This window comes from Acanthochromis polyacanthus, chromosome 12 (assembly GCF_021347895.1).
Source record: "Acanthochromis polyacanthus isolate Apoly-LR-REF ecotype Palm Island chromosome 12, KAUST_Apoly_ChrSc, whole genome shotgun sequence".
Lineage (NCBI taxonomy): Eukaryota > Metazoa > Chordata > Actinopteri > Pomacentridae > Acanthochromis > Acanthochromis polyacanthus.
Genome location: NC_067124.1, coordinates 36,191,935 through 36,219,129, shown reverse-complemented (window position 1 = coordinate 36,219,129; position 27,195 = coordinate 36,191,935). Strand labels below are relative to the sequence as shown.

The window sequence follows — 27,195 nt, the reverse complement described above, 5'->3', positions numbered from 1 at the left end:
TGCAAAAAAGTGCTAATTAGTATTGCTCCTCTTAATGTTATCAATAATTATTAGATTATTGCTTTATTAATGCTGATGTTTTATCAGGCTTATACAAACTTCTTCTTATTTTTAAATTAAACATTATTATTGTCTTTTATGTCAAATAAATGTAGTGAAAAAATATACAACCTTTCTCCATACAAAGAGCATAAACTCCTAAAGGAAAAGCCCCTACCGAGGTCAATTATCAGAAAGCTATCAAATGAGCTCGATTCAAATTTCAGGGTTGCCCGGTTGACAAAACATAGGGGCGGATACAACTATTTCCACAGTGAGATGAAACGAGTTGATTGTGCTCAACTTCAAATCAAACGCATCCCTTTCACTTTAACCACACCTACTACAGTGGTTCACCCAATCAGAATCTTCCAACCTTACAGCGGGAGAAAGGAATCTAATGGCGAGTTAAAGAAGGGAGAAGACGATTTGTTCTGGAATTAAGTAACATTTTTCGATCTGGAATGATTTTGTCAACCCTTTAGCTCAACTTGGTGGGTAAAACATTCTGTCACACGTTGTTTTGTATCGTGTTAGTGCGAGTTTAGACCGTGTCCATGAAGTTAGCGACTGTTTTCCGCTTCCGTGTTAGTTAGCTTGCTAGCCTGCTAGTCATGCAGCAGGTTAATGTTGTAGCTGTCATCTAGCGCTAGCATCTCCATGTCAACGATTTTTAGGAAAAAAAAATACTCAAAAATCCTCAGTTTGTTGACTGTCCACAGGATCCATAAATGACAAGAGATGGAATTCAATATGCTGTTTTGCTTTGCTTCTCGTAAAATCCATCGCTGTGCTTCCAGTTGCACCCAGATTTTAATTTCCGGTCTTTAATCACCAGAATTAATTCAACTTTGTTATTGTACACGTTTTATCTCCTAATAGAAGCAAATCCACAACTGCATGCGTCAGTATAAAGCTAAATGTCCACAAGATACCCAAACTCTGTGGTTTTATTGTGCAGTTAATTACATGGAATGTAAAAGCAAAATCTCTGTTAAACTCACTTGTGAAGATTTTTTTTATATATGTGTCTGATACATTGCCAGAGTGACTGAGTTTTATCAAAGCTGTGGCTGCATAACATTAGAAAACAAGTGACACTGCCATACTTTGTTTATCTGTGATTATACTTTTAAAAAAATCATCAGATTTTCCCAAGTCCAAACCAAGTGTTTGCATCTACATGGGGATTTTTAACATCAATATCACTGCTGATAATGTTAATTCAACTGTTAAAAGGCAATACTGTGTTGGTGATTAGTCTCATTTAATTATGTAGCCCTACAGCTTCCTTCCTGCTTACGGATTGACTGCTTTTGATTATAGTTTCTGTAGCTGAAATATTTCCTTTTAACTGATTTCTCATTGAGGCCAAATCATCTTTTTCAGTGTTTCTCTCCTGTTTTTTGCTCTTTTTGTTGTGCACACGTGGAACCTGCATGTCAACAAACTCTGTGTCTTTTAAATCAATCAAATCAGTGTATCCAAGAACTCCTAAATCAGAGCAAATGATGCTCTATCAGATATACTTCTCTTCTAGATTATTTATGGAAAATTAGAGCCGTTCAAGTTTTCTTCTTGCATCAGGAAACAGAAAAAGCTGTTTACCAGACATGTGCTTGAATTAATGTGTCTTACTTCTATGACTGTTGTGCACATCCTGAATTATATATCATACAGCTTTCACCAAAGTTGTCACGAGTTGTTTGTCAAACATAGGTGCCGTTGTTGTTTATTAGTAAAGCTGTTGTAAAATAAACAGCTATTTTAAGCAGCACCAAGGCCACACTAAAGAACCAACACCGTGTTATAACAGAAGAAACTGAGTTCCACCAGAAAGACTTTTTAAATTTTCTCTGCAAAGAATAATTGGTGAATTGAGGTGGAAAATGTCCTTTATCTTTGAGTACTTCTGGCTCGCCGATGTGATAATATGCTGAGCAGCACCTAAAACTTGCCAGTTTTTATTGATATCCATTGCTATCTGTCTTTCAGACTTAGAAGAGGACGAAGCAGAATGCGGCGCTCAGGTGCTCCCAGCCAACTTTTGGGTAATGCACTTAAAAAGCCAAGATTTGTGCCTCCTGGAGCATCGACGACTTCTCCTCTGGCTGAATCCAAACCTCTCACCCCTAAACTGGGTTTAAGCAATGCACTGGATAAGGTCAGATTTTGTTTCTCGACATTTTATCTTCAGTGTGATCTCAGTTTTTATCAGCCTTGCTGAATTCATTGCATTCTCAAAACTCCTCACATTATATATTCTCTTTTCTTTTTCTCTCATCCTGCAGGTTCAGAGAAGTCTAGCAGCACCAGCTGTGAGTACGACACCAAGTCCAGTTCAGCCCAAAGCTGCCCAAACTGCTCCAGCCATGTCCAGGGCTCTGGATCGTGTTCTCGGTGCAACAGAGAGCAAAGAAAATGAGACAAAATATGAAAATCCTGGCTCGGGAGATTTTGCAGAAGACAACAAAGCAACAGGTGAGACACAAAGATGCGTGGCTGGTACAGTACCTGGTGCTAGAACTACAAAATACGATCTGTATTGTAATTTTTCTGTTGCACACAGAACAGATGTCAGCTTATTTTGTTGTTGTTATGAGCTGCTGTTTCCTCCCATGATGACTGCTACTTCTTAATTGGCTGACTTCTAAATGGAAACAAGACTCCTAATTAGTCCTCAGTGAAAGGTAAATTGACAGGACAGCCTGTATGTTGAAAAGACAGTAGCTTTGCCAAGTTTTAAGTGAAATCTGATTAGTTTAGTCGTTAATATTTTTCACTGGTTGATAGCATTTTTCAGTTTTTTTTCCATCTAAACAGTTGTTGATCAGAATTATTGGTTCAAATGACATATTCTGTTCATTAGCAGGTTTGGTTGAATTGTTTTATCACTTATTTCCATAAATTTGACAACATCTGAACATGTTAGATGAACAGAAGTGTAAGTTAAAGTTGTCGCTTCGGGCTGTTTGTAGGATCTTTGCTCTGATTTTATTAAATACCTGCAGCATCAAACAGCAAGCATCCATATAAGCATCTCCAAAAAGAGAGAATTGCTCTTGTCGATGCACAATAGCGGTCATTTTATTAATTACTTGCAATTTTAAACTGACAATCAGAAAAACTAAAAACTGCAATCACATTGTGCAGCCTAAATATCACATGTGTTTGATGTGCTGAAGAAAAAGAAATGTGGAGGCATCTTTGCTTCTTTCTTGTGTTTATTTGGGGTGATGAATATTTAAAATATTGAGGTCACCTGCTTCCTCTCTGATGTTTCCGTCTGCAGCCTCAGAGCACATTGATAAAACGGTGTGAAATCGCTCCACTTATTCCCTTCACATTGCATGTTTTCTGAGCATTTTTGCACAGACAATTGCTTACAAACATGAATGCAATCCAGACTATTTTGGATGCCATTGCCAGTGTAGCATCATGTTTTACAGGTCCCAGAAAGCTTATTCAACTTTGTCATGCATCTATATAGAAAGTGAAGAGAATACATGAACACTCCTGCTCTCACGTATATCATAGTTTCAGCAATCACTTGCTTCACACACTGCACGTTTGCTGAGCGTCTTTACACAAACAATCACTTATGCTGAAGAGTAAAGGCAATCCAAAGCAAACAAAAAACTATTTTGCATGCCTTTGCCAGTGTTACATCATCTCTCTGAGATTTTTTGAACTTTCTGTGTAGATTTTCTTTACAAGGAGTTAATAGAGCACTTTTAGGAGTCCCATATGTCATTTTTTCCTCCACAAAAAGAGTAACAAAATATTACAATGTCACTTATTTGCCGATGTTATGCAGCCTTAACATCACACACATCTGTATTTGACATGCTGCAGCTTTGCTTTTTTTCTGACAAATACTCAAATTATTTAACATGATGCATCTCTTTTCTGCAGCCTCAGAGCACACGTTTGATTAAACGGTGTGAAATTGCTCCACTTATTCCCATCACACTTCTCATTTGCTGATATTTCCACAAACAATCACTTATGCTTAAGAGTGAATGCGATCCAAAGCAAACCTTAGCAGTGTTACATCAGCTTTTAATATGATTTTTTTTAAACTTTCTGTGTAGATGCATGGCATTTTCTTTACAAACATCAAACAGAACACTCCTAACAGTCCAATTTATATAATTATTCTGCAACAAAAACAATAACAAAATATTGCAATGTCAGTTTTTTGCTGATATTGTGCAGCCTGAACATCTGTATTTGACCTGCTGGAGAAAACAGATGTGGCACATTTGCTTAGTTTTCCCCAAATGCTCAGAATATGTACCTAGTATGATTCATCTCCTGCTTCCTGCTCTGATATCTCCATCCATGCATGCAGCATCAGAGCACCTTTGATTAAATGGTGTGAAATCGCTCCACTTATTCCCTTCACATTTCTCATTTGCTGATTTTTTTCCACAAATAATCACTTATGCTTAAGATTTAATGCCATCCAAAGCAAACAAAAACTATTTTGGATGCCTTTGTCAGTGTTACATCAGCTTTTTAATAAGATTTTCTGAACTTTCTTTGTAGATGCATGGCATTTTCTTTACTCACAGTTAACAAAACACTCCTAGTGTCGTTTCTTAACAACAAAAACACAAAACATTGACATTGGGCAGCCTTAACATCTGTATTTGACATGCTGAAGAAAACACAGATTATGCATCTTTGCTTCTTTTTCCCAGTACTCGGAATACTCAGAATCTTTAGTATGATTCATCTCCCGCTTCCTCCTCTGATATCTCCGTCCATGCCTGCAGCCCCACAGCACATGTTCGGTAAATCGGTGTGAAATCGCTCCACTTATTCGCTTCGCATCGCGCGTTTCCACGGCCTTTTTTTGCACCAGTGGTCGCTGATAAGAGCGCAGCAGCTCCCCGTCGGTCGCCTGCTCCATGTGTGTCTAATAATAACAACCCGCTGGCCGTTAAACCGGAGGACTGAGGCTGAGTGGCAGCAGGTCCAGCATTATGCAAATGAGCGGAGCGGCCAGATTAGGACCGTGCTCGGGATCAGGGAGCCGCCTCCGCCGCCGCTGCCTCCGTGCTCCTCCTGTACGAGCAACTAGTGCCTCCGTTTTCCCGCGTCGTGCACGACTCACGCACACGCGCCGCGCACACGTGTGTTTGCGGTGCACGGTGGTGACTTTTTGTGTCTGGTTTCCTGCAGCTGCGTGGAGAGAAGCAAGCGCCGGTCTACGGGCATACGCAGCGCGTCCACAAAACCCCTCCCCCACTCAGTTAGTTAAGCCAGCGCTGGTTCACTTTTATGCACACTTGTGGGGAAAAGGACTCCTGACCCCTAATAACCTGAAATGTGGTGTTTGAACAGTGTTCTGTGCAGAGCTGAGTGTGTCCTTGTGCACACACACACACACACACACACACTCTGTTTATGCTCCGTGCTGTGCTCGGTTTGGGGTTTAGAGAGACCGAGCTGTAAGTAGGTCGGGCTGGGCTTAAGCGGCTTAGCTACGTCAGCCTAAGCTGGGAGGAATTCATCCAAAGCCCTCCGCGGTAGGCGGGGGCCTAAGCGAGGCTGGCCTAGTTAAGCCTGATTCTTATTGTGTGCAGCACAGCCTGTTTTTGTTGTGCAACGTAGCTGAGAGGGAACCCAGGAGTGCAGTGTGGAGCCATGCACTTGTTAGTCGTAGCCTATGTTTGAATCAGAGAGCAGGCAGAAATGTCTGGGAGTTAGACCAGTGTTAGTGTGGGCTGACAGCAGACAGCAGAGGCAGACAGGTGAGGATCCACAGCTCTGAGTGTGGTCTCTGAACCACAGGCCCGGCTTGGTCTACGTGGGCCCACTGTGCTGTAAGATGGCGTCCAGCTCAGTGTTTCTGTCCAGTATGGTGGGCAAAGCTCGCTCCTCCAACTTCACGCTGTCTGAGAAGCTGGACCTGTTGAAGCTGGTCCGTCCTCACATCCGCATCCTGGAGGAGCACACCAACAAGCACGCCGTCATCGTGGACAAGAACAAGTGCTGGGACACCGTGGCAGAGCAGTACAACGCCCTGGGAGGGGACCGGCCCCACCGCACCGCCCAGGGCCTCCGGACCCTCTACAAGAGGCTGAAGGAGTCGGCCAAGCAGGAAGTGATGCAGCGGAGACACGCCCAGCCGGAGTACAGGGCCAGCATCTCTGAGCCAACCAGGAGAATCATGGAGATGATCCCTCACCTGTTCCACCACGTGCCCATTCACGAGAAGGACCAGGCGCTGCGCAGGTACAGTGTGACCCACACAGACACACACTGTAACACACAACAACACAACAGCCAGGAGGGTTCACATCCTCCTCTCCAAACAGAGTGTTATGATGATTCAGCCCTGAGAGGAGGAGGAGGAGGAGGAGGAGGAGCTGCTGCTCTCAGATCCCCAATCAGATTACAGCCTCACTGTGCACCGTCAGGCTCAGCGGGAAAACACTGAACTTACTGCCTGTATTTACTCATTAGTGGTTTGTTCTGTGGTTCAAGTGCATCCAAAATTCTCCCGCACTCTTTAGATATTGATAAGAGTGAGTGATTATGAAAAATGCGATCAAAACTCACGTTCAACTTGAGTTCCCAGCAAGAACAATAAGTCTGGGACAGAATATCCAAATTTTAGAGCTGCAACTAATGATTATTTTCATTCTCAATTAGTTGTTTAATGTATAATATAATGAAACATGTTTAAAAAATGTTGTCTCCTAAAGCCTGAGAGGACAAATGTCTTATTTTCTCTACAACCCAGGTATATTCAGTTTACTGTCATAGAAGAAGAAAGAAACCAGAAAATATTCACATTTAAGAGGCTAGAATCACAAAAAAGACTTAAATTTTCTTTAAAAAATGCATCTAATATTCAATAGCTGTTGCATCTCTGCGTTTTCGTCTAAAGTTATGACATTTGAAAGTTTAGCTTATTCACCTCTCTTTGTATGTGTGAAAATGTCCACTGACATTCTCTTTTGTCATAAATTTGGGTGTTTCTTTTTCTTTAAAAGCCCACAAAATAACTAAAAACACCCTTAAACACCTAGTTTGATTACTTAAGAATCTGAAAGAAAATCCGTGCTCAATTTGCTCACATCTGATTTCTACAGACGCCCGCTTCAGAGGACTTTTTCTTTACAAAGAATAAACAGAACATTTACTCCCAACACTCCTGTTTATCGTATTTTTTCCAGCAATCCTGGATAACAAACGGCATTAATACTACTTAGTTCCTTTTGGTGACAAATCTAGACAGAAAAAAACACCATTAACTTGCATATTCACATCTATAAAGCTGCAATCAAAACTCTTTTTACTTTTTCTGTCTTGAAAAATGCAAATTAATTCAGAGAGTACACAGAAGACAGCAAACCGTTGAATCATTTAGAGTGAAAAGCACCTATTTTGAGTTACACTATGTCTGCCAAAGCAACAGGAACACAAACAAAAGAAAAGCAGCGAAATCTTGTCACCTGTTAGCCTAAAACCGGCAAGATTTGTTGGCAAATCTTTTAATTTCCTCTCAGTCTGCTCTGATCAATCACCTAATCCTTTAACTGATTTATTCAACCCTTTGAACTCCAAGCAGTTTCTGGGAATCCGGTTGTATTTTTAGTAATTTTTCACTGGAATATAAAATCCTGCAGCTCTACGGAAACAACCGCGAAGAAGGGAAGGGAACTAAGAAAGGTGTTTTGGTAGAGTGTTACACAGTTTTAATGCCATAAAAATGATAGAAGTTGGATTTCTTTCATTATTTCTTTTTTATAAGAATTGAAAAAGCTGGAGTAAACATTTACAAAATGCTTCCAACTATCCACTGATGTTAAAGTGTAGGTATTTTACAATTTACGCCCAGTTCATCTGAATTTTCTCTGAATTTTTGTCACATGACTGTTGGTCACAGATGAGCCAGTCATGGCTTCTTGGTTGTGCAGCAAAATGCAGAATTTTATTTTATTTTTTACAGAATCTGGTTAGGACAGGTGTTTATTTATTTACTTGGACATGTAAAATAAAGGGAATTTGATGAAATATAATGATTGAAACCTTAGATTAGGGTAATATTCCGAACAAAACTCTATGCCGGATATGATTAGTTCAACATTTAGCATTCTTCTATGATAAATAGTGTAATTTTGGTGATGATTTTGGGGGGGGGAAGATAACCTGCCTGCAGGTTTTGTGGTGCAATGGGTTAATCCACATTAAAACTAACAGAGGTCAACACACTCTTCACATAAACAAGATATATTCAGCCAATAAATGCTGTTTAAGTGCTCCAGGCTCACTTATTTTTATCCCTCTTTTTCCATTTGCAGATTAATATACAGCAAGCACAACTCTCCCATCGAGCATCCTGGCAGCAGCTCCTCTCTGGCCGGCCTCCAGGATTACTCAGCAGCTGTCCCAAGTATCCCCCATGAGGTGGTCCAGCTGGACCCTGAAGAGGATGTAAAACCTCCGCCAGACCTCCCCATCCTCCCCTCGCACACAGGCCCGGGGCTGGACGGCGGCCCAGAGCGAGAGGGGGAGCAGGACTTGGGCAGCGTCCACGATTACGAGGCCTCGCTGTCTCCGTCTCCCTCCTCCGTCAACATCCCCCTGTCCACGTCGCCGCTGCCCTTACGCCACGACCTCTACCCCAACGACATCTACCCTCACCACGAGCCCGACAGGTTCCGCCCGCTGCAGCTGGCCAAGGAGGAGCACGAGCTGGTGCTGGCCAATCACAGGAAGGTGGCGCTGTACCTGGAGGAGAAGAGGGAGGGTCTGAAGAGGAAGCAGGATCTGGAGGAAGAACTCCTGAGAGCCAAGATTAAAGTGGAGAAACTGAAGGCTGCCCGGCTGAGGCACGGGCTGCCAATTCCTCTATAACAAGTACAAACTCGCACATCTGTTAGAAAGGGAGAGGCTCTGAGGAGTTTAAAGTGCGGCAATCATCGGTTTTAAGTTTGAGAACTTATTTTGGAAACATAGTGCCTCGTACAGACGCAGAAAGCAGGAGAATGCTGACTTTTAAGTTGCCATCATCATTCCCACAGACATCGATAACACTGTGACAGGCCAAAATGGGTAAAATAACTGTGAACGTTTGGAAAGGAGTATTTGTAGTATTGGCTGTTTGTGAAGCTTTTCCTGTCTAAATGTGCCACCAGTATGTACTTGTGGGAGTGTTTGGGTCTTTATTGTCCAAGATTATTGGAAAAAAAATGTGATATATGAGACAGTGAGAGTCTGCAGGGTTCATATCAGCGTGACTGTCGGCTCTTTGCAGAGAAAATGTCCACCAAATCTGGCATTGGGTAAAAAAATGTCTGGGTGTTTTCTTTCAGGCTTTCAACTCGCCAAACTATGATACATTTTTATGTATGCAGGTTCTAAACGAGTACCAAACACCCCAGTTCACTACAAAGGAACGCGGCAGTGGAAATTTTAAGATTGGAGCATAAAAAACACTTTTAACGGGTTTTAACTTACGATGATAATGATGCTGAACTGCAGCGATCAGTCACACTTTTAAATTCTTTGTCAACTACTTGGTCTGAAAACAAAGTCTAAATTCTCTCCTTCTTAGACTCTGAAATACGAGTTTTTTCCAGTTTCTTTCTTCTTCTATGACAGTAAACGGAATATCTTTGGGCAAAACAAGACATTTGTCATCTTGTGGTTTGGGACATTTTACAACCAAGAAAGTTAAATAATGAAGAGATTAATCGACTGAGAAAAATCCTAAATAAAGCCAACTTCTGTGAATCAGTCAACAATGTCCAAGTGTGAAATTGTGTCTTGATGGCCAGTTGAGTGAACAAAAGAAGGGAGAGACGCTGTTGGTTTTTGGTGTTCTTGCTATTTAATGTAACATTGATTGTATTGTAACGTTGGTCTGTCTGTGCTGTTGGTTTCTCTCACAGTTTGTCCACATGTTCACTTATTTCTATTAAAAAAAACAAGGTTCATATTATACCAGCTGTGTGTTTATTACACGACCTCTCTTCATGGTTTCATCACTGTTTTTCTGATGCCTCTTAATCCCTGTTACGGACGAAAATGACAAAGGATCGTGTGCCGACTAAATCACGTCATGGTTGCGTTCTTGCTTCACCGTTTCATCCTCTGTCTGTGGTGTTTTTTCAAGGCGAAAATTGTAGTTTTCAGGCGTGTGGATGTATCTGAGGCGGGAGGGGCCGTCTTGGTGTGCCAGCGACCTCTGCTGGTGGCCTGTCAGACTTGCTTCTCACTGCTTACTGTTGGTTTTTCTGCGCTGTAATCTTTGTTTTTGTGTTACAGGAGTGATTCCCAGGTCTCCTCAAACCCCTCGGCCTCCACACTCCAGCTGCAATCAGGAAGGAGTGAGATACTTGAGTGTGGTTTGGTGTAAAGCCAGTAAGAAGAAACACAAACGCTGGGAAGGCGATGCCGTTCTCGTTACAAGAGGACGCACAGTCACGCTTAAAGACATGGAGGGGAAGGATATTGGAAAGGGTGAGCCACAAACACTTCAATTTATTGTTTTTTTTTTCTTGGAGCATGTGAAGTTTTGCACAACTAAGGAATAGGACAATTGGATAAATCTCAAATTAAACCCCTAACAATTAATACTTTTGTTAAGAAAGTTACATATTTTAATTTGTCTGTATGGAAATAATCCCTTCCTGACTTAAAATGGCTCGGATGTAGCTCAGATGTGTAGATCTATGAAGACAATGCTTGTTTCTTCTCTCTCATTGCACTATGAATGCAGCTCTTAATCTCTAACCTGGCAGCTGCATATTTGAGCTCTTAAACTTTCGGCTTCGTACAGTTAAACATGATACTCAACAAGTGCAATTAGATGTCTAATTATAAAGGATATGTAGAAATCATTTTGGCCAAAATCGAGGTGAAATTAATGTCATTGATTTTTCTAATCTTTATGGGGGTTATTGAGGGCACTTTGGTGCATAAATGTCACACATGTTTTACACCCCCTGTCAAAAGATTTGAGACGGTTTCTCATTTATTTGAATGAGAAAGTGTCTCAAAACTTTTGGCAGGGAGTGTACATCCAAATAAAATAAAATGGCTCATAGTAAATATATCACACTATAAAGCTGCAGCTATCAATTGTTTACTTTATGAACTAATCTGTTAATTATTTTCTCGAATTATAAATTAGCTGGTTTATAAAATGTCCAAAAATGGTGAAAAGTGTCCTGTTTTATCCAAAGAGATTCAGTTTATTGTCATAGAAAAGGTAATTCACAATTTTAGGTGTTGAAGTCAGAAAATTTTCACTTTTTTTCCTTCATAGTTACTTAACCCCCATGTTGTCCTGCAGGTCAAAGTTGACCCGGATTAAAGTTTGAAAATATGGAAAAATAAATACATTTTCAAAGTGAAACTTCTGATGTCCACATTTTCAACATTTCTGGGAAATCTCTGAACATTTTTTGGTGGAAAAAAGAAATGTTAAAAATGTTTCTTAGGAACATTCACAAAAAAATCATGCAAAATCCAGCGAAATTTGCTGGATTTTGGATGATTTTTTTTGTGAATGTTCTTAAAGGAAATATTAGAAGTTTTACTGATGTATAAGGAATCACTTTAGATATTTTTAGGATTTTTTTTGAAGATTTTTACTCATTTTTTGAAAATATTTACAAGAAATTTCTTGCCAAATTTGAGTGATTTTTTTAAAAAAAATAAAACTGTTAAGGGAAACTTTTAAGGAATTATTGGAACTTTCTTCTTGAAGGTTTTGCAAATTCTCAGAAATTTTTGGATATTTTTTTCAGACAAGGAAACAGTATTTTTTGATGCCTGTAAATGAAGACAACAGGAGGGTTAAATAATTATCAAAGTGCTTGATGAAGAATTTAACAGATGACAACTAATTATTTAATCATAGCAACTCTACTGCACTCAATAGTAAAATGGGGAATGACTTGTGATTAATCTGTTAAAGCTGACTGAACACTAAAATTTAATTGTCTTGTGCAGGTTTTATTTTGGCAGAAATGGTTTACTGAGTGTAGACGACTAATTTTAACAGCAGAAATATATTTTATTGGTTTGTTATTATGCTCCCTATGACTGTATATATGTACATAAAGAATATAATGAAATATTTTTCAATTAAGCAACACTTCTAGAGCAGTAAACTATAGATTTCCAGATAATCTCTCCTAGTAAGCGATGTCCTGACAGTTGTTTGTGTTACAGGTAGCGGCTACAAGGTGTCACAGCTGGCTTCACTGTCTGAAGGAGAGACTCTGATGATCGGTGGGAAGGAGGTGGAGGTGATGGGGATTATTTCAGCAGAGGACTTCGCTAAAGGACGTTGCTTCCAGGAGGTTCAAACTGAGCGGGTGGAGTCGAGCACGATCTCTGCGCCGCCTCCGGCTCGTCGCTTTGCATCCAAACCCTTCTGTCCCCCTACGATGGTCGGCAGGGCCGAACATCTAGGGGCAAAACCGGAGGAGGAACAAACCTGCAGACCTCGACACGACCCACTAGCTCCAGGTGTGTAAAGTAGACACTATTTTACTTATTGGAGCAGTAGAAAGACGTTTTTTCTGGATGCACGGATTCCCATCTGTAGTTCTGCATGTGTATATATTGATATTCTGAAGTGTTCCCTTATGTAATATACCTAACAGAAACTGCATTATGAGATGTTCTTTTTTAGTTATTCATCCTTAAGAATACCTTGCTGCAGCCTCTAGAATGGGGTGAAGTTAAATGCCGAGTTTTTATCAGACTTGTTGTTATTTGATTCGTTTAACTGTTGAATTTGGTGGGTTGAAACACTGATTGGATGTTAGCTGTGAGCGTTGCAATCAGTGGCAGCATGGAGAACAAAACATATGTGGTTAAGCTAAACAAGTACTGCATTTAAAACCTCAGATAAATTAAAGTTTTTAAGTGTCTTCAGAAAGTTAAACAAAAATGTTCGCAATTATCTCCCAAACTGAACATCCTGGACTCTTTTTACTCCCTGAACTTGTGTTGTTTAATTCCCCAAAAGACATTTAAACCCACTCAAATTAGAATGTTGAATCGATCAAATCACGGTTCAACGTTCAACATGTAACTTCACAGTATTCTGCAGATTCCAGCTGGGGCTACTTGCTCAAAGATGCAGCAATTCAATAAAGCGTTTCTTCATCCAGCTGCGTAAAACGGCCTTTTTTTTGTCATGTTGTTGTAGGTGCACTGGTGATGCCTCGCCCCTCGTCCAACCACCAGTGGTCTAATAACAAGTCGGGGCTTCCTGTGGTCGATGTCGTCGTGGATCCACACCTGACCGCTCAGCTGCGACCTCATCAGAGAGACGGTCTGCTCTTCCTCTACGAGTGTGTCATGGGCATGAGGTGAGAGTGCTGCTCCTGTAACTTATAGTTAGGCCTAAAATTATGAATTAAATGTTAAAAAAAAATGTAGAAATGGTTCAAATTCATCAGTACCTTGTCTAACAGATTTTTTTTTCTTCACTGGAGTATGTAATTTGGGGCCGTCCTTCATTGTATGCTTTCATATGTGAGGAAATACTTGAACTACTGCACAAAAAAAATCCTCATCTTTACACTCGGTGTTCACAAGATCACTGCATTGGGTAAAAAAGCTTTTCTTTGCACTGGAAAAAAATGCCCCTCTCAAAACAAGATAAAAGCTTATTTGAAGGAACTTTTACTTTGAAATAAGTGGAAAAAAAATCTGCCAATAGAACCAGTGAAAATGTCTTGGTATGACTTCTTGAAATAAGATATGGTATTTAGAATATTGAGATCTCAGAATTAGCTGGGAAAACTTATTTTAAGCTGTATTTTACCAGGATTGTCAAGCGTAGGTGTCTTCAAATAAGCCAGATATGCTAAAAAAGACAAGCAATTTTTCACTCAAAAATAGATTTTCGCTTTCATGTAACCTCCTAATCTGAGATGTTTTAACTCTCCTGTTGTCTTCAAAAAATATTGTTTCCTTGTCTGAAAAAATCCAAAAAAATCAGAGAAATTTCCCCAAATTTCTGAAAATGTGCAAAACCGTCAGGAAGAAAATTACAATGATTCCTTAAAGGTTTCCGTTAAAAGTTTTATTTAAAAGCAAAATCCCCCAAATTTGGCAAGAAAATTGTCCCATTTTGTTATGTCAAGTTTTTAGGAGTAATGTGTTTTCCATAAAAGCATGTTATGCAAGTCATGACCTGTATTTAAATATTTAAAAAAAAAATAATAATTGAGTTTTTTCGCCTTAGGGCTGGCTCTGAGGGCTCAGGCACATGGGTTCTGTAACGCGTCTTGAGGCAATTTGAATTGTAATTGGGGCTATATAAATAAAATTGAATTGATTCGACTCCACAGCATGCACTTGATTTTCATAATTGGCTTGTAAACTAAATCTTTTTATTTGTGTTTTTTCTGCTAGCGTTTTAATTGTGTAAATCTGTGACTGTTTTGTATTTGCTGCTGCTTATCTTGACCAGAACTCCCTTGAAAAAGAAGTTCTTAATCTCACTGGGATCTCCTCTGCTTAAATAAAGGTTAATAATAAAATAATAATGATTTCCATTCAAAATATGCCTATTGGTCAAGTAAATATTCACTGTGGATGACATTTTAAGCTATAATTATCAAAAACAGTGTAAAGAACTTCTGAAGTAACGTGTTGTTGAAGTAATTTCAGCCTTTATCTGGATCATTCTGATGTGTTTCAGAGCTGTGGGTCGGTGCGGCGCCATCCTGGCTGATGAAATGGGTTTGGGGAAGACGCTGCAGAGCGTTGCGTTGTCCTGGACGCTGCTGAAGCAGGGACCTTACGGTGGGAGGCCGGTGGCGAAGCGTGTCCTCGTGGTGACGCCCGGCAGCCTCGTCCAGAACTGGAAAGCAGAGTTTAACAAGTGGCTGGGCAGGGAGAGGATCAGCGTTTTCACTGTGGATCAGGTGAGGAAGTAGTGGGGAATTCTGGTGTTCGATTCCACTAAGAGGTCAAACAACATGATGGCAGAGTGAAGAAAGATTTCTGGTTCAGTTTATTGTGCAGTGAGGCATTTTTAAAAATACATTTCTTTACATATAGGTGCATTTACATCACTAGAAGCCAGTGAATAACACACAAACAATTAAAGGCATTATGGAGGATGTTTTTTTTTGTTTAATTTGTCTGATTCACATAAAATGAATATACTGACCTTTAGTGGACTTGTATGTATGGTTTCTAAAAAAATAAAAAAAATAACTGTGGACATGGCAGGACCTGAAAAACATCAGCCAATCAAAGCGCTCGGACCGAGGCGTTTGGTTTGCTCCCTTTCCTGTCAATCAAAAATCTTCCGGCTCAGGCCTAGTTACGTAGATTACGTACGCCTTGGACTTACGTGTTTTGTGTATGTGTTGCTTTGGTATAGCTTCGTAGTTAGCTGGAGACTTGTTTTGCTCATCTTTTTTTACATAATGGCAGATAAAGATCCAGCCGTAAAAGACAACTTCACGAGTGCTACGCAAGTTTCTGGAGGGGGGCGTTTCTTTGTAAATGTTAAGAGGGGGGAGGTTAGAGGGGGGTGAGGGAGAGGTTGTATGTGCGCATGCGCATGCTACGTTCAAAGTCGTAGGAAAATAAATCTCCTCTAATGCCTTTAACTGCCATGAACTATAGACAAAAAATAACAATAATGAATGATTCTGAGAAAAATACTGACACACAAGTGTTGCTCTGTACCTGACACTGTATTATAAGCTCCCTGTGGAGTGTGAAGTGTTTTTAAGCCTTTCATATTTTTAACAGAAATGTATTTTCTTAAACCTGTAATTTCTTAAATTGCAGCTCATCTTCTCCGTGTGTTTTTATTAATATTTTTAGTTTTTGTTTGAGGTTATGTTTTGTCTTTTCCTCTGTGATCTTTGGCTTTTCTTGGTTTAATTTGAACTCAAAATGTCATTTGCTTTATTCAAGCGTGCATTAGGTCATTAACCTGTGAACAGTTTCTGGGTGTTTTCTTTGCTCCGGTTACATTTTAGAAGTACAGAGAGCTCAGAAATGTCTTCTGTGCAGTATGACACAGATATGATGCTAAAAATCTATCAAGTTGAGTTTCTAGGATTATTTAATTTACAAAAATTGAACAGGAATCGGCATTTACAACATTTTCCTAAGCAACCTGAGGTGTTACCGATACTGGAAAAAAGGTTTTGACTTCCTATAAATATTCCACTGCTTACGTTTTCACCTTTACCTATCGCTCTACTCTGCACAACTATGCTGAATGTATCTGAGAACAACTTACTCCTCTCTTTACTGTTTTTGAGCCATGCTACATTTATTTATTGATGCAATACTCTTTATTTTCCTTTTTTTTTGCTCTATGTAATCACAGCTTGCATTTAAGCCAAATATTCACAGAATTCTTGCCACTTAACTGTGGGTCGCAGTTGTGTCAGTCATGGCTTCTCGGTTGTGCCACAGAGTGTAGAATTTTAAATTTTTAACAGAATCTGGCTTATTTGTGGTGAATTTTTGAAAAAAAGATATGTCGTATAAAGTGATTTGATAAAATACCCATCTGAAAGCTAAAAAAAGGTCAAAAAAATTATTTCTATGATTGCAAAAAAAAATGTTTTAGGCCTTTATGTTTTTGTATTTTTTTAAGGAAACATTATCTTAAACCTTCAATTTGTTAAATTTCAACTCTGATTCTTTGTTGTGCTTCTGTTCTTTTAAAAAAATTCTGTTAGAGGTATTATTTTGTCTTTTCCACTGTGCTCTTATTTTGTCTTTTCCACTGTGCTCTTAGCCTCTTCTTGATTTAATTAGAACGAAAAATGTCTTTTGATTTATTCAAGCATGTTCTGGCTGATAAATGGTGTCGTTTTGTCATTAAAAATAGCAAAAACCAACATGCCTTTTAAAACTCTTTGTAGGTTTTGTAGTTTACAGAGTTAATATGCATATATTCTCTGATGAAATCTATTTAGGACCACAGGATCGAGCAGTTCGTCGTGTCTCCTCTACACAGCGTTCTCGTCATCAGCTATGAAATGCTGCTGCGCTGCCTCGAGCAGGTGTGTCCACCTTCTATCTCACAGTCATTTGTATCATTTATATTTCACATTAATCGCCTTAAAAGTAATCCTTATGCTTTTATTTTGCATTTTTCTTTTGTCTTCAGGTGCAGACAGTGGAGTTTGGTCTTATAATTTGCGATGAAGGTCACAGGTTGAAGAACAGCAGCATTAAAACGTCGTCAGCGCTCAGCAGCCTCAGCTGTACCCGCAGAGTCATACTCACAGGTGCATGTTTGAAATCTGTGAGGAGTCTCAGACCTCTTGTAGTGTTTTTGTAACAAATTGTCTCTGATTTGAAGGCACGCCGGTGCAGAACGACCTGCAGGAATTCTACGCAATTATAGAGTTTGTTAATCCGGGGATTCTTGGGTCGTCCACCGGTTATAGGAAAGTGTACGAGGAACCGATTCTGCGCTCCCGACAGCCATCCTGCTCAGAGGTGATGCTGTCCCTTTCTTATCTTCTTGCTTTCTTTTTCCATCTTAAATCGTCCTGGCTCTTTTGCTGGACAGTCTCTGATTTGCTTAAAATGTTAAAAATGGTATTTCTTTACCCTCCTTCATTGTCACACATTCAGCATGTTTTTTTACACATTGGAACTCGGGTAAATAGTATAAATATGGGTGCATTTTTATTTTTATACCCAATTTTATAGACTGGAGAAACGGTGTAACCTATTATACTTCCTGTATTTATACGGTGTTGGAAGAGACACTTTAAGGTGGAATCTTCAGCAGCTACTATAAATATACATGTACTCACACTTTAACTTTCTCAGAGGCTAGTAGATCTGCTCGTCCAGCATTAGAGATTCTGAATCAATACCATGAGAAATAATTGTAAAAATGTCAGGCTTTAACCTTTAATCGTTTCAGAGATATTGTTGTTTAAATATCCTCAAATTTCAATGCGCAAAAAATGCCCTCAAAGTAGATCAAAGGGAAATTTCTCCAAAAAACTTTATCTAAAAATTTCACAAATATTCGAATGAGTTCCCATATTTTATGCTCTAAAAAAATCCTGCACATCAGGGATGGTGGAGCAGGAATTGTCGTAAAAATCTGCAGTTTTAAGATCCTGCGTATTCACAACTAAATCTCATCTCATGTCTGTGTCGGCCATCAGGAGGACAGAGCTCTGGGTGAAGAGCGAGCAGCCGAACTCTCCCGTCTGACCAGCATGTTCATCCTGAGGCGGACGCAGGAGATCATCAACCGCTACCTGCCTCCTCGTCTCGACTGGACGCTGTTCTGCGAGCCGTCGCCTCTGCAGCGAGAGCTTTACCATCAGCTGCTGAGCCACCGAGTGTTCAGGGCCTGTCTGCAGGAATCCGTTCAGACGCACACTCACCTGGCCTGCATCACTGCACTGAAGAAGCTCTGCAACCACCCCGGTCTGCTGCACGGCACTGTCAAGGTTACGTTCTTCTGTAAATCATCAGTGATCTATTCATGTAATGAGCATAGTTGATAAGCCCGTATTATAGTCAATCATTTCAATCCAACCTCTACAGTTATTTAATCATGAGTTGAACTGTGTTGATAATTATTCTCGTGCCAAATTTGAATGAATACGCTTTCCAGTATTTTTGGATCACACCGTTTCTGTTTTTCTTCATTCATCCAAAGCGATTTGTTGTAAAATTTCATGAAATATATGAAGTAATAAGAATAAATGTGCATGAAACAGGTTTTATTTAATTGGACATGAACATTCAGATAATTTACTTATTACCCCAAACTTTCTTGCTGCCCCATGTTTTTCATCCTCATGCTTAATTTTGATTTATTGTGAATTTTAATGTGACCAATCGGTTTATTGTGACTGGAAATGACATAAGCAAATGACAAGAAACAGCTGGACATTGTGGTAGTGATGCTAATGATATATATTTTTTAGTATTTTATTACCTGCCATGTCCAAAGTGATTCATATCCCTTGAAATTCTTGTCTTTTTTTTGAAGAAATGTTCTTTTCTACCATGTTCTAGAGCGTTCTAATAGAAAGGAGAATGGCATAGAACTTACAGTGGAGCCCTACTTTATTCATACACGTGCCAAATTTTTTAAATCTGTATTTGACCAGCAGATTTCTTCTGTCTGGAAATTAGACAAACAAGTGACAAAGCAGTGACACAGTGTGTGAAAGATGTTTGTGATGAATTTTAACAATTTCTGCGTTGTTTTTGTTGTGTTTTACTGAAAATGCCATGTCTGAAATTATTCATAATCTCTGAAATTGTCACAAATTTGTGAGAAAATGCGATTCTGTGGCGTGAACTGAAGAGCAGAAAGCATATGGAAAGATTTAGACACTAGAACAGCTGGACTCACGTAGAGGAAAATAAATGCTTTGACACTGATTACTGAGAAAGAATATAAATAGTTTATACAAAAAAAATTGCTCATAAAACTAAAAAAAAATCATCTCCAACACAATGACTTACTGCCTTTTGTCTCTTGTCATTTCCAGCCAGAAGAAACCTATTTGTCAAATAAAAATTGACTTTACACCACATTTTGGCATAAGTATGAGTAATCTTGGCCTTAATTGTAACTGAGTGCTGTACCTTTTTTGTTTTCGTTTGCAGGAGAGAACTGATCGTGGATCTGTGGAGAGTTCCTTGTACGAAGGCCTGGTAGATCTGTTCCCAGAATCCTATTCTTCAGGAGGATTCGACGCTGCTGACTCTGGAAAACTGCTGGTTCTGTCGGATCTGCTGGCCGCCATCAGACAGCTCAGCCCTTCAGACAGGTGTGTGTGCAGGCAGGTGTTTGTACAGCTGTATATTTGTCTGCATGTACTGATTTTCACTGTGTTTCCCCTGCAGGGTGGTCGTGGTGTCGAACTACACTCAGACACTCGACTTGCTCCAGAACCTGTGCGTCCACTCAGGATACACCTTCTGTCGACTGGACGGACAGACACCCACCAACCAGAGGCAGCGACTGGTCGACGGTTTTAACAGTCCTTATTCTCAGAACTTCCTCTTTCTGCTGAGCTCTAAAGCAGGCGGCGTCGGACTTAATCTGATCGGTGCTTCCCACCTGGTGCTGTACGACATCGACTGGAACCCGGCCAACGACATTCAGGTACGGCACACAACCGCAGTTCAAAGTGAAGAAGAAGAGATAATCAGTGTTTTTCACTGAATATCATAATGTTTTGCCGGATAGGTGTGTATTGTGATATAAAAACATAATAACAAGATTACTTGAATGGTCTGATTTGGAAACAGTCAGTCATTCTACGGTGTAGAGCATCGCATCTACATAAAAAATTCAACAGATACATTTTTCTCATGTGTTGTAACACTGGCAAAGGCATGTCCAGCAGTTTTCTGCTCTGGATGGCATTCATTTCTGGCTTTGTACTTGTCATTCAGAGCTTTTACCTGCTAATTAAAATTAAATTTTCAGATATAAATTCAGTTCAGTCCATTTTACTCAGAAGCAAAACACAACAACTGCAGAAATTTATAATAGTAGATATGCGTTTTTTTTTTTTTTTTTTTGCAGGAATCTTGAAGTGAAAATGCTGTTAAATCTAGAAACTGTGAACACATACACCCCCTGTCAGTTTTGAGACGGTTCTAATTTATTTGAATGAGAAAGTGTCTCAAAACTTTCGACAGTGGGTGTACTTGCTGTCAGTGAGCAGAAACACTGATGATGCAAAGTGACAGATTCCACAGCTGTTAGTCTGAGCGGCTTTGTGCTCACATTTGGTTTGTTGTAAAAAAACATCTGTGAATCTGCAGCAGCTTTTTTTTCTTAAATTAATCCAGCTACTGATGTGAAAGCACTGTCATGTACTGTACATCCCTATCCACCAGGTGGCACTGTGTATATATGTCTTTCTCCCATGCAACTTTTCCCCCTCTGTGGTGTGCAGGCCATGGCCCGAGTGTGGAGAGATGGTCAGAAGAAGACGGTGCACATCTACCGACTTCTCACTGCAGGTAACATCACCTGAAATCACATCATGAACCAGAAGTTTCACCGCACCCAGGCTGATTTAAGGTTCCATGTCGCTCTCAGGCACCATTGAGGAGAGAATATTTCAGAGACAGGTGTCCAAACAGGGGCTTTCTGGGACTGTGGTGGACCTGGGGAAAGGGTCGGAGCACACGAGTTTCTCCACCAGCGAGCTGCGAGATCTTTTCAGCCTGACGGACACGCCGTCGCTGACCCACGACCTGCTGAACTGTGACTGCAGCATGGACGGTTCAATCAATGGTAGGCTTATAAACACAGCACCAGAGGGCTGATTAGAGGGTGAGCAGGTATGCTGAGTTGTCAGTGTCACGAAAGTGGCTCTGTTAGTCCTGCTAGATCACCATGGTAACTGATGCTGCATCTGGAGCAAGTTAGGTTCAGAGTTTCAGATTTTAATCGGCCAGAAGAAGCGTCTCCTGTGAACTAGAGATTGACTGATATGGGTTTTGTAATCAAGAAAGACTGATATTTGAAACCAGTATACATTAAATGTAATTCTTTAGCTGCATGTGGCAGCAGAAAACTTCGTCATCCATAACTAGACTTCTTATTAATAATGGTGAATATAACTGTATAAATAACAATATAAATAATGCTGATGAGTTTGCCTCCTCCTGTTCTTCTCTATTGTCTTAATCTATCACTGTTCTATCACTTTTATTACCCACTAAGGCCCACATTGCAAAGCATTATTAATTATTGTTTTCTAGACTCTGTTTGAGGTTAATCTGTGGCTGCCTTCTGGCTTAGCCGCTAGCCATTAGCATAGCATCAGCCACTGTGAGAGAAGCTAATTTCCTGGTTTTTGTTTCTTGTTTTGCTGCTTGAGAGACATTTGTGACACCATGAAGTGGCGACAGACAGACAGAGAGATTATCAATAATCTGTCAAAAAAAAATACAGACATCGATAATTGGAACAATGCGCTGCTCGACAGTCGGTCTATCCAAACTTTTAACTAAAGCGTTCTTTGACGATGCAGATTCTCAGCTGAGGAAATGTGTTTTTTTTCTGCAAACCTGTTGAGCTGCACATGACTAAAACCCCTGAAGGAAGCCTTTCAGTTACAGCATAGCACAATGTAGGCATCACGTTGCCATGGAAACCCGACATATATTTAGTTTGGCGATGCAGGAATCACATAATTATGTTTTTATGTTTAGTCCCGATTTGCTGCCAATTCCGTTTACACTGCTGGAGCTGCAGCTGATAGAACACTGATTAGAAAATACATTATGTCATTGGTATTTAGTAACTCTCGTGTTGTCCTGCGAATCAAATTGACCTGGTTTAAAGTTTGAAAATGTGGGAAAAAGATATATATTTTCACAGTGAAACTTCTGATGTCTGCATTTTCAATATATTTGGGAAATCTCTGAACATTTTTTGGTGGAAAAAAGAAATGTTAGCTATGTTTCTTGAAGAACATTCACAAAAAAATCAACCAAAATCCAGCGAATTTCGCTGGATTTTGGTTGATTTTTATGTGAATGTTCTTAAAGAAAACATTGAAAGTTTTGCTGATATATATGTAATCACTTTAGATATTTTTTAGGATTTTTTGGGAGATTTTTACTCATTTTCTGAAAATATTTACAAGAATTTTCTTGCCAAATTTGGGGGATTTTTTTTTTTTTTTTAATAAAACTTTTAAGTGAAACTTTAAAGAAATTATTGGAATTTTCTTCCTGAAGGTTTTGCAAATTTTCAGAAATTTGGGGAATTTTTTTGCTGAATTTTTGGATTTTTTTTCAGACAAGGAAACAATATTTTTTGATGCCCGTAAATGAAGACAACAGGAGGGTTAAAGAGACTATTCAAACACTTCGATGTGGTCAAAAATTATAATAATATCCTGCATTATGTGACAGTATCGGACCTTAATACAATTCATTACAGTATGCATGAAGCTGCTTTTTACCAGCATGCATTTTTATAATCCTCATTTAAGAGTCACATGTCGCGCTAAACTCCTCCATTTACGTGGTCAGGCTTGGAGTTTGAAGCAGAAAGTCCGAGTTATCAAAGAAAGTCGAGACCCACCTTCCTGATATTTGACAAAGACACCCCGGCTATGTCAAACTACGTGACTGGGCCGAGTTGCAACCGTTTCTTACATGTGCTCTTTTTCGTCTTCAGCCGTCGTCGAGGAGGAGGAGGAGCCGGCTCCCGATAGGCCCTGCCAGCTCGGTCGTCACCACGGCGACCGGGGCAGAGCGTCACAGAAGCACCTCAGCATGTCGGAGCTCATGCAGTGGCGGCATTTCTCCGGTGACACACACACCTTCTCGGACGCGTACCTCGATCACGCTCGACACCACATCACCTTCGCCTTCCAGACCACCATCTCTCACGCAGCCCAGTAAACACTCCGCCGGTTGACTCACACTCGTAGATTTCTCCCACATGTTTGTCTTCGGGGCTCTCTGGGCTTTGTCACCGAATGACTAACCGGCCACGACTGCCAACAACAACAGATACAGCTTCCAACCGTTTTAAATTGCGGTGTTTATGGGCTTCTTTATGTTGTCTTGTCTGTGTTTTCTCTCTATTTATTCGTGGCATTTTGCTGTAAAAGTTCATGAAATAAATGAAACTCAAAAGACATGTGCGTGAAATAGGCTTTTAATTAGCTGAACGTTTATTAATGACTCAAATTATTCATCCTCATGCCAAATATATATTTTATAGTGGATTTTTACTTGACTAATAGATTTCTTCTGGTTGGAAAGGACGCTAGTGATTTTTCCCCACCTTTTTACTGAAAATGCAACATTTAAAAGTTGTTTTTTCTACCAAATCATTCAACAAGTTCTGATAGTTGCTAAGAAGTTTTCTGCAGGTCTCCACTGGGATTTTGTTCCTCTTTTTGTCGATCTCCACCTTCCTCTTTGCTCTTCAGTTCCTCCACAGATCTGCATTTTATTAGAAAGTGTGAACAATTTCAAGGAGTGAGTGATTTTGAACTTGGTGTTTTTTGTGTAAAAAAGTGAAGAATAATAAAAGAAAAAGCTGAAATTTCTTTCTACCGCTTTTGCTAGAAATGCCATGTCCAGTATTATTTACACACATTAAAATTGTCACAATTTATTTGAGAGAATGCAGCTTCTATACCAGCCCAGATGATCCTAGTTTACACCTATGTCTTAGTTTTTCTAGTAAAAATGTAAAAAACCAACAACATAGAGACAGTTCAAGTTCATTATTAACACCTCTTATAAGAGGTCTTGTTGTTTTTTGTCGCTTTTTTATGTCATTTCCACCCAGAAGAACTTTGCTGATCACAAATCAAAATCACTATAAATTGAAATTTAGCATGAATGTGAGTAATTCAGGCCGTAACTGTACATCTGCGTCTGTATGTGTTTTCATTCTTTAACTAGATAACAGAGGAACTTAGAATGTGTATCTACCTATTATGCATTTGAGTTCTGATATTCAGTTAATGCATTTATGGTTATTAAACTTGTGAAGACAAATAACTCTTCCCCCTTTCTAAGGTGCTTCCTTGCAGCTGTTTGCTGATGTCATCCCAAATTATCTTCAGACAGGCAGACGCTGTAGGAGGAAGATATACCAAGACCCTCTGCTCTGGTCGAGGTTAGATATTGTTTTTTCTGACGTGATTAAGCAGATGAGACTATTGGTCTGTAATCTAAATCTGACCTCCTTCCAACTACGGTACAATTAATACGTAAAGATCAGAGAGAATCCTCAGAACTGATGCTTGTGTGAACTGCTGCTCTGTTGGTGTCACTTCTCCTGATGTCAGTGAACCTGACTCGCAATCATCTGATCTCGCTGAACTTTCATAGCAAAGCTAATTTTCTGCTCCTCATAATTTGTCCTGAACACATTAAATTATAAGTAGATTAAGTTAAAAAACTTGTTGAATTGTTGCCTCAGATGGAGGAGAGTTTACTGAAGTATTGCATGAATATTGCTGCTGTTGCACTGTAAATTTCCCTGCTCTGGGATCAATAAAGGTTTTATCTATCTAAAAACTAATTGGCCATTTAATCTCAAATCATCACATTTTTAGAATGATTTCTGCTCGACCTTCTCTGATTTGCCTGAAAGTTTTAAAGCATGAAATATGGATGTTTCGTGATCTATAAAGTGCTTTCTGAGGTGATTTTTTTTTTTTAAATTGCTACTTTCAACACATTTTTTGGCACATTAAAATATCAGGTTGTTTAGATGACAATATTTCAGGAACTATTAAAGATAAAATCCTGACATTTTCACTATTATTTCTCACCATGTCATTGATTCAGAATTTGCAATATTGGACAATTAGATCAAGTAGTCTCTGAATATGGATGAGTTGAAATGTGAAAAAATATGAACATAATTGCAAACATATTTATATTTTCTGAACTGCACAAAGCTGCATGTCATAATAATACAAAAAATATAGAATACTGTTAATATGAAGTATGTGGTCACAAAAATTACCAAAAAAAAGGTTTAAAAGTCCAGGTAGAGTTCTGTAGTTTTAGATTTACTGGTGATTGTGTGACAGCTCTGTTTTATATCCACATACTTTAGATAAGGCCGTGCAGGAGAGCGTCTCTCTAGAGTAATATTTACTCTCTCAGTGGAAGAATTTTCATTTTGCCAGGTGGTATATAGAGAGAATGTGTACACAGCTGGCCATTCAGAAGAATTAGTTTACGGTGCGAAGACGAGTCCCTCGATAGGAGAAGAAGGCAGGCGAAGGACGGGTGTGTTTAGGCCGAACTGCTGCGCTTTAATGCCACAGTTATGTAACGTCCTGACACTTCAGCGGATCTGCTGGCTTTCAGACGTGGGCCATACTGCGATCTGTTCAGACTATTATTTTAAATAACGCTCGTCTGTTCATGCTCTCCGACACAAAGCTGCTGCGTGGGAGTTACAGCATGCAGTTGCGTGTTTTCTCTGCGTGTGTTCGTGCGCGTGCGGCCCAGATTCACATACGTGTTCGGCTCTGTCAGATTTGACGGAGCTCTTCACAATAAAAACAGCGTAATTATTATTTAGGGGATGATCGCCACTGTGCGTGATTGTTAAGCAACGTCGTTGTGTAATAATTGGGTCTCTGGGATGTTAAACTTTTCCTTTATGCAAATGACAGCTGAGTGTTGGAGGCTGCGTGGTGATGCAGACACCTGCTGCTTCTCTGCGGCCGCAGTGTGAATTTAAACATTTAGTGTACTTCCTACGCCATGATTCAAAGGCCAAAGCCTTGTATGAACCTTATATGTTCCTCCGATGTAGGTCCTCTAGAAGTCTGGAAAGGAAAACTAAACTAAGATGCCACAGCGATCATTAAAAGAGCTCATTTAGGCTGCAACAAATGATTATTCCCATTGTTAACTACATTTTCTGCATCAATCCTTTAGCTGTTCAGTCTGTAAAATGTCAGAAAATTGTGAAAAATGTATATCTTGATGTGTCCACTACTCAAAGATATTCAGTTTACTGTCTTAGAATGTGAGGGAGCTGATGAAGCATCCTCCTCACTACTGTAAAGCTGCATGAACTGACAGACTGATACAGGAAGTTATTTTGGTTTTGTTATGTTTATTTGATATCCCTCTAACTTCTCCCTCTGAGTTCTGTTTCCAGGGGGCGTGTTCATGAAGTGCACACTTGGAGATGCACCCAGGGGTGGCGCACCTGGATTTGATCAGTGATTAGATCATACCAGGCAGTCGAGATAGAGAGGGGGGGAGTTGTTAGAGTGTTTGATTTTGTTCAGATTTTTGTTTATTTAATTCTTTGGGTTATTATGGGTTTCATTTTCCTGTATAGTTCTGTGTATGTTGTGTGTAGTCTTGAGTGTATTAGCCAGGTAAATCTGGTGGGGGAGATGAGTTTGGTGTGAGGAGATAGTGATAATGGTATGATCTGGAATGATTAGGTGGCAGGTGTGAGGAGTGTGCGTGTGAGAGGGGTCAGGCCGTGTGCTCTGCTGAACAGGAATGCTGCCACATGTTCTTCATGTACCGTTTGTTGCCTCTTCAGAATCTTTTATTGTAAGTTTTTTGATTAATTAAAAACCCAGAAAAAATATCAGAGCTCTGGAAAAAAAAACTCCTGTCTGCTGTGGCTCTTTTTACCATCACACTCCA

The 27,195-nt window shown here is 39.7% G+C and overlaps 2 protein-coding genes across 2 annotated transcripts; both read left to right on the top strand.

Annotated features, from left to right (window-relative positions):
* Window positions 1–420: 420 nt before the first annotated feature.
* On the top strand, window positions 421–24,558 carry rad54b (RAD54 homolog B). The gene is made up of 16 exons (XM_051957194.1): window positions 421–533; window positions 2,035–2,203; window positions 2,331–2,520; window positions 10,330–10,524; window positions 12,244–12,543; window positions 13,232–13,394; window positions 14,735–14,960; window positions 16,989–17,075; window positions 17,183–17,303; window positions 17,378–17,517; window positions 18,204–18,494; window positions 19,669–19,832; window positions 19,909–20,170; window positions 20,973–21,039; window positions 21,119–21,316; window positions 23,216–24,558. Exons 2-16 carry the CDS (start codon window positions 2,057–2,059, stop codon window positions 23,440–23,442), a joined length of 2,778 nt encoding a protein of 925 aa, XP_051813154.1. The 5' UTR covers window positions 421–533; window positions 2,035–2,056; the 3' UTR covers window positions 23,443–24,558.
* LOC127536531 (fibrinogen silencer-binding protein) lies at window positions 5,110–10,003 on the top strand. The gene is made up of 2 exons (XM_051957195.1): window positions 5,110–6,285; window positions 8,361–10,003. Exons 1-2 carry the CDS (start codon window positions 5,879–5,881, stop codon window positions 8,914–8,916), a joined length of 963 nt encoding a protein of 320 aa, XP_051813155.1. The 5' UTR covers window positions 5,110–5,878; the 3' UTR covers window positions 8,917–10,003.
* Window positions 24,559–27,195: the final 2,637 nt, after the last annotated feature.

Excerpts from the sequence above, each read along its gene's own strand:
- LOC127536531 (XM_051957195.1), top strand. The coding sequence starts at position 5,879 with ATGGCGTCCAGCTCAGTGTTTCTGTCCAGTATGGTGGGCAAAGCTCGC. Across the intron at positions 6,286-8,360 it reads AAGGACCAGGCGCTGCGCAG|ATTAATATACAGCAAGCACA; the intron begins GTACAGTGTGAC and ends TTCCATTTGCAG.
- rad54b (XM_051957194.1), top strand. The coding sequence starts at position 2,057 with ATGCGGCGCTCAGGTGCTCCCAGCCAACTTTTGGGTAATGCACTTAAA. Across the intron at positions 2,521-10,329 it reads AGAAGACAACAAAGCAACAG|GAGTGATTCCCAGGTCTCCT; the intron begins GTGAGACACAAA and ends TTTGTGTTACAG. Across the intron at positions 20,171-20,972 it reads ACCCGGCCAACGACATTCAG|GCCATGGCCCGAGTGTGGAG; the intron begins GTACGGCACACA and ends TGTGGTGTGCAG.